The sequence below is a fragment of the Nelusetta ayraudi genome, unplaced genomic scaffold (genome assembly GCF_046127955.1).
Source record: "Nelusetta ayraudi isolate G7.1 ecotype Tasmania unplaced genomic scaffold, CSIRO-AGI_Nayr_v1 ptg000135l, whole genome shotgun sequence".
Lineage (NCBI taxonomy): Eukaryota > Metazoa > Chordata > Actinopteri > Tetraodontiformes > Monacanthidae > Nelusetta > Nelusetta ayraudi.
Genome location: NW_027466185.1, coordinates 6,416,958 through 6,423,898, shown reverse-complemented (window position 1 = coordinate 6,423,898; position 6,941 = coordinate 6,416,958). Strand labels below are relative to the sequence as shown.

Here is a 6,941-nt window from a genome sequence, read left to right as displayed (position 1 = left end):
ATTTACAGTTATTTATTAGTTTAAAAATAATAATTAAAAAAATAAATACATCAGCTATTTGAAGAGAGTGTGACTTTATAGCAGCTCTTTCATAGAATATTGGAATTAAATGACCAAAGATCCTCAAAAAAAGAGTAACCTCTTTTTTCCCCTGAAATTTTGCGTTTCAAACTTAGGAGATGCGATATGATGATATATGACTTAGTATACTGTATTTTGAGTAAAGTACGCAGAGCGCTTGTTTCGTTCAGTTATTTTATCCGTAACAAGTGTGTTGCTTAAAATGTTTTGAAACATTAGAATTATGTCAACGTTCTTCTCGTTTACTAGGATCTAGAAGGAAACGCGTTTGTGGTGTTTAGGCTTTTAACTATGGCCAAGATTCAGCCTTTAAGCAATGGTAATACTGCCATCTAGTGGACACATGTATGAACATTTTGACCTATATTCGGCTGAACATATATCTTAAACGCACTACTTTGTGAGCCAGTTTTTGATAGATAGATATATTGTACTGAGAATTGTATATTTTGAAGAAAAAAACAACCCATATTTTTGTGTTTGTATATTAGTTGTACAGCATAATCTTTACCTTTTGACTAAATTGACTCAAGGGTCAGGGGAAAGACCCTCCTTCCGGTCGTCCCCTTGACTCTCACTCATATGTTCACCATGCAGATGGAACTGCCAGCTACCCAGTGGCCCAGTCTTTATGCAGGTGCATATGAATACACAGATTAGTTTATGACCTCTGACGTCACCTCGAGGAACGAGAAACCAAACGGAAGTGATACATAATATATCACCAGACGGAAAACTAGTGGTGTGTTTTCAAAATAAAACACACAATTGTGGGCCTTCTAAATGACCTTTATAATCAACATACGTTGAAGACAATGAGAATCCAAGTCTTGAAAATGTGCTGAGGAAAAGACTGCTGAATAATTTTAGAAATTGTAGTTGACACAAAACCCCGCCAGATTTGAAGCAACCGTCAGTTAGTTTCAGCTAGGATAAAGTTAATCCATAACTAAAATCAAATACCAATTACTGATATCATTGCTGTTTGTTTTAAGTTGACACAATGCTGAAATCCCGGTCGGTGCTGCGGAAATCCAAAATATTTCCACCTGTCACGATGCGTAGTTGAACTATCCTTTTATTTCGAAAGGTTACCGGAAGTTCTTCGACGGCGCTTCACACGCCAGAAGCAGACGGTACAACAAGACAAGGTTCATCATCGACGCGTTCTCGCTGTGACGGGGCATTCCTGGGAGTTTTATTCGTCGCGACCCACTGTTGTTGACTGAGTTTAGAAACCGGCAGCGGGTGAGTTCGGACATTTTTAAATGTGTTATTATTTGTGTGACGCAGTTTGTCTTCAGGGTGAACCGCATCCGTGTTGTGTGACTTGGAGCTAACTTTTCAGTGTGTACTTGAGTCGCAGATGGGATAGGCCCACCTGATGAAAATGAAAGTAAGCCAATATGAGCGAACAACACCACACGGGCACATTGAAACGTCTTTACGAGTGCTCGGTTGATTCGTGTCAACCGCAAATGGACTTAGCATTGTGTTACACATACTGATATTCTCGAGCCAATTTTAAATGAAACGTTCATATGTGATATCTGGCTGTTCATATGGCCGTAGGGAAGTGATTGAGGTGGGTTCACAAATCAAACGACTCGGTTTACTCTGTGCTCGTTCCTCTGTTATTGGAAGTGACGTCTCATGTGACCTGCTGATTAACGGCTGTGAGCTGCCGTTGCTGCTGCTGCCCGCTGAAGCCCTGAGTCATCTGGGCTGGTAGTCTTCCTGGACGACAGCAAACACAGTCAGAGCAATGACACACAAAAAATTCCACTAATCAATCACCTCGAACCAACAACGTCTCCTCCGCCTTGGCGTTTGGAATTCCGCTCAACATCTCGCCAGTCCAGAATGCCAGTTGTTATTTAGAAGAGAAGAGTTGAGACTAAACAACCTGTCTTTGACAATCCGTATCCGGCACATGTTGTTCGGAGCAATATTTTTCTGAAATCGGCCGTCCACGTGGAATCTACAAAAAGTAAACAAAACGATTAACAAGAGGGGATATTTTAAGTTTGAACTTTTGCATCCTCTAGTGGTTATACTAAAACATGCAGCCTCTGCACGTCTTTGCTGGAAATTGAATACAATATTTTCTGCACCTATTTCTGCGTGTGTTGATGTTGCTTAATGGACAGATATTATGTCAACATGAGTGGTAGTCGATTAGTATGGCTGGTGGTCACTGTAAAAATGCACTCAGGCCTGAGTGGAATTTCACCTGGATCTCTGTTGTAATCCCATTATGCATAGACTGACATTTTACATTAAAGCTGTCATATTGCGTAACATTTTGGCTTATGTTTAAAAAAAAAAAACAATTATGAAAGTAATAATGCAATCTCATTGCCACCTTGTGTTTGTCCACTTTCTTGTGGAATGTCTTACCACACATCTGGTGAGCGTCGTTGCTCTTGGTGCTTAATGTTGCAAATTCATTCCACTCGAGTCCACGGAGAGAAATAAAGATCCATGACGCAACAAAAGTTGTCAGCTGCCACTGGAATTCTGTGTGGTTCTCATCTCCAGCTGTCAGCCCCTTTGATTTGCTTATGTACTAAACGTGACGTTGTGACTCTTTGCATGACGGTCAGGATCGCCATGGCAACTGAAAGCCCCATGATGAACGGCGATGTCCCTCCCGCTGTCAGTCCACCTGGTCCGCTGGAGGAAACCCTGCAGGTGATGAACAACCTCATCCAGGAGAACCGAGACCTGAAAGGTGAGAATCGGGGGAGTTTTGGTCGTCTGCGTTGTCTTTTCAGCAAACTTTCGAGAGGTGCAGAAAAGGAAAATTGACATAATTGATATTTAAAAAAAATCTGTTTATCTTGTCTTAGAAGCCCTGCGTCAGACCAACCTGTCAATGAAGGAACGTTTTGAGGGCCTGAGTGCCTGGCGGGAGAAGCAGCATGAGGAGCGCCACTTCCTGGAGAGCAAGCTGGACGATGCCCATAAGCACATCGAGACGCTGACCCTTCAAAACCAGGAGCTGAGCAGGAAGATGGGCAAGGATGGGAAAGCGGCAGCAGGAGGCTCGATGGTGAGGCTTAAACCCTCCCGGCCCTCTTTGTTTTTTCCGTTTCAGTTTGCTCTAAAACACACAAAAGTTGGAAAATATTCTGTATTGTGACTTGCGATTTATTACAATATTATATTTTCAAGGAGGCTTCGGCCAACCAGAGCGCAGAACTCGACGCGCTGCGGACTCAGGTGGCCCGTCTGCAGGTGGAGAAGAACGATCTGGTGGCCATGAACTCTGAGCTGCAGCTGAAGGCAGACCAGGACTCGCAGGACGACTCCTTCATCGAAGTCATCAGGGTCTCGGTAAAGATTAGCACACACGCCGCACAACACTGAAAACAAAATAACAGCACCCCAGACTCAGTGGCTCCAACAGGAGAAGCAACCTTCACAGTTTACCAAAACCAGAAACTCCCCAATATCTGGCCCGGAAGTGGGCGGGTCTCTGAATACAAGGTTGAATAGTCGAGCGATTCCTTCTCACCGGGCCGTCTCGTGCTCTCAGGACGGAGGCATCGACGGTGTGAGCGACGCCTGCGGGTCGGAGCGCAGCAGACGTCCGGAGCTGAACATGACGTTGTCACGGCTGGACAGCGAGGAAGTGACCGTCAGCCAGTTGCTCCAGTCTCTGAGGAACGAGACGCAGCGGGTCGAACAGCTGCAGGCGGCCTTGCAGTCGTCCTCTGCCAGGTGAGGAAAAGCAGGCCAAGAGGTGCTCAAGTTCAAAGAGTTTTTGTCCAAACTTGACCTTTTTTTCTTTTCTTTTTTTTTTAAACAGAGTAAGAGAGCTGGAGAAGAGGAAGAGCAGCTTTGATGCTTCGACACAGACGGTTGAAACAAAAGAGGCAGACGCCAAAGAGGAATTGGGGAAAGAGGTAAAGGTAGTGACTCGGAATTAAAAGCAGTAGAGGTCAGAAATGTTCTGAGTGTTGATCAAAAACGATCAGAACCAGACTGAGGGGGTGAAATCTGTTCATGTCTGCAATGTTGTTCTTAGTTTACTTTTTTTTCAAATTCATGCAACGCTGTGTAAATCTCTCAGGCAGCGTCTGAGGTGGAAAACATGAAGTCTCAGATGATGACACTGTTCAAGGAGCTGCAGCAGGCCCAGAGCAAGCTGGACGAGGCGGAAGGCATGAAGAAGAACCTGCAGGACAGGTTGGATCCGCCGTCAGCGCTTCCAAATAGAAAAATGTGGAACTCATGAGGCGCCTGTCACGTCGCTGACTTGTTCTCCACTTGCCCCCCTCCCCTCACCTCCACCTCTCCAGATGCCGGGATTTGGAGCTGGACGTCACGACTGTCAAGGCTCAGCTGGGGGACAAACAGTCGGTTCAGTCGGAGAACGACCGGCTGAAGCTGCAGATCGAGAGCGTTCAGGCCCAGATCCAGATCAAGCAGAAGAAGGCTGCAGAGGACGGGTGAGAGAGAGAGGGAGAGAAGCGGCGGTACTTTCCTGTACCACCGTTTCAGGGACTTCAGCTCTTTCCTGAGCTGCTTTATTCCACTACAAAAGCACACTAATCTCTTTGCTCACTACAGTGTTTAGCCTGCATGTCAATACTAAAAAATAACTGCCTGTCACCTCTTCGCCAACTCACAGACACAACCTGAACCAGCTGAAGGACGCCTACACCAAGCTGTATGAAGACTACAACCACGTCAAAGAGGAGAAGAACAAAACCGAGGTGCGTTTATGCAGCCCGATGACGATTGCAACGGAAAATCCAACGAAGCCAGCGGGCGATTGGCTGCGGTCACTAATTAATAAATGTCCTCCAGTCTCAGTCGGTGCAGAAGGAGGTCGCGGACGATCTTCAGGAGCGGCTGACAGCCGCCGAAAAAGCCCTGGTGGCCAAGCAGGACGCCATCGATGAGATGAAGCAGGAGCTCTACCGCAAGGAGAAGGACCTGGAGACCATATCTGTGTTCCAGGCTCAGGTCAGCAGAGATTTTTGTTTTCGTGTTGGGTCAAAAGCGAGCAGCATGTGCCCATTCTGCTTCCTCCTCATCCCGTTTTGCAGGCAGAGGTCTACTCCTCGGACTTCTACGCGGAGAGAGCAGCCAGGGAGAAGCTCCACGAGGAGAGGGAGCGTCTGGCTACTCAGCTGGAGTACGTCAAGAAGCAGAACACTCAGCTCCAGGATGAGATCGATTCTCTGGGCAGGTACGGCCTCAAACGTTGCATTGGCTTTAGAAGAAGAACCCTGTCACTGTTTTGGTTTTACAGTTGTGCAATTTATTTTTTATACAAAGGAGCAAATGTTAACTTTGAGCGCTATTGCTGTTACGTCATCCGAATCATCATCAGTGTTTGACTGTGATTGTGGAGAGGTCAGATCTAAATGCACCTTAAAAGTGCTGTTTCTTGCAAATTTCTGAGCCGTCTGTCTTTGCTTTCTTTGTCTTCGTCCTCAGGCGCTCTCTGACTGAAATGCAGAGGAGGCACACTCAATCCGGAGGAAATCCTCATGGAGCTGGCCCTAGTCTGCTTGGAAGAGGTACAAATGCTTATGATGAACCCTGAGCATTCACTGTCACGCATATTTTATTATGACCCTGTAATCCACATTGTTCATCCATACATTTTTTTCAATAATCCTACTTTGAAAAAATTGTTCAAAGGCCAAATGACGTTGGTTCTATTGGTGTTTTCCGAATCCATTAAATAAATATTCAAAGCCCGAAGAGTCAACTTTGCCTATTGGTGGGAGCAGAAAAAGAGAAACACTCACAAACTGTGTATTGAACACTAAATTCTGTTGCTCGCACTTCTACTTGAAACAAGTTGCCTATTTTTTGCAACTGAATAATATTTATCTTGATGTAACGATTTTAAAATGTTTATTTGCTTTTGACAGAGGGGAGCCCTGCAGCTTTTTTCTTTTGCCTTTTTCTGCATGTATAAGATAGTTGCATTGCATTGTACTGGTTGAGATTTTCTTTTGAGTTGTCTGTGCAACATTTTATACACAATGTTTGACTGAAATGCAAGATTGATGGCACAATTTAGCGGACCAAAAACTGCCAGACAGCGCATTCACATTGTCTTTGGTGATTGTGACCCTCAGGAACGGAATGGCAGCAGGGGAACATCCCCGAACACGCCTGTCCCAAATGTGGTGAGATCTTGCCAGACCTGGACTCGCTGCAGATTCACATCATGGACTGCATCAACTGAAGGAACCCCCAGCATACCTGCAGCAAAAATTGGCTCCCTTAGCTCCACAATCTGAGTCTTCCTCTGCTTTTGGTTGCACCTCTTCTCATGCCAAGATTGGAGCACTTTATTTTATGTAGCTTTGGGAAAATGAGTCTAGATATGAAAACTTTAGATTCTGCGGTGTTGCTCTTATCTAAAAGCTACAGATTTACAAAGACTGTACAGTAGGTCAGACATGTGGCCCACAACCTTTTGCTCATGCCATTCATTGGTTCCTTTACTGAAGGGACTTCTTATGCATTATCTCAACGCTAACATCTGTCATCAGACATTGTTTAACACTGTTAAACTGTTATGCACTCATTAATGGCACTCACCTGTGAACGGGTTCATTGAATATTTTCAAGGTTTCTTTTTTCAATCAATTTGAAAACCTGTCTTAAGATTTCCATGAAAATTTGTATTTGTTTATTATGTTTTGTTGGTATTGTTGCACCAGGTGGTCTCTTTAACATGAGAACGTGGATTTAGCTCCGACAATGCAGTTTATGCTGGTTGTTAAAGTTCTACTGACCTTTTTTCTGTAATTATGTTAATAAAACCCGAATGCACCACCACATTCTGTTCAATTTTATTGAGGTACACAGGGGAAAAAAATTGT

At 44.6% G+C, this 6,941-nt stretch overlaps 1 protein-coding gene across 2 annotated transcripts; it reads left to right on the top strand.

The window, feature by feature from the left end:
• Positions 1-1,172: 1,172 nt before the first annotated feature.
• Positions 1,173-6,897, top strand: optn (optineurin). Of its 2 annotated transcripts, none has more exons than XM_076012134.1 (13): positions 1,173-1,329; positions 2,688-2,815; positions 2,934-3,136; positions 3,259-3,420; positions 3,623-3,807; positions 3,896-3,992; positions 4,160-4,275; positions 4,389-4,538; positions 4,721-4,805; positions 4,900-5,058; positions 5,142-5,284; positions 5,536-5,618; positions 6,189-6,897. In XM_076012134.1, exons 2-13 carry the CDS (start codon positions 2,695-2,697, stop codon positions 6,296-6,298), a joined length of 1,614 nt encoding a protein of 537 aa, XP_075868249.1. In that variant the 5' UTR covers positions 1,173-1,329; positions 2,688-2,694; the 3' UTR covers positions 6,299-6,897. The 2 variants fall into 2 exon arrangements, with proteins under 2 accessions (XP_075868249.1, XP_075868250.1); XM_076012135.1 differs by having other exon boundaries at positions 1,189-1,333.
• The last annotated feature ends 44 nt before the right edge of the window (positions 6,898-6,941 follow it).

Excerpts from the sequence above, each read along its gene's own strand:
- optn (XM_076012134.1), top strand. The coding sequence starts at position 2,695 with ATGGCAACTGAAAGCCCCATGATGAACGGCGATGTCCCTCCCGCTGTC. Across the intron at positions 4,276-4,388 it reads AAGAAGAACCTGCAGGACAG|ATGCCGGGATTTGGAGCTGG; the intron begins GTTGGATCCGCC and ends CCACCTCTCCAG. Across the intron at positions 4,806-4,899 it reads AGGAGAAGAACAAAACCGAG|TCTCAGTCGGTGCAGAAGGA; the intron begins GTGCGTTTATGC and ends AATGTCCTCCAG.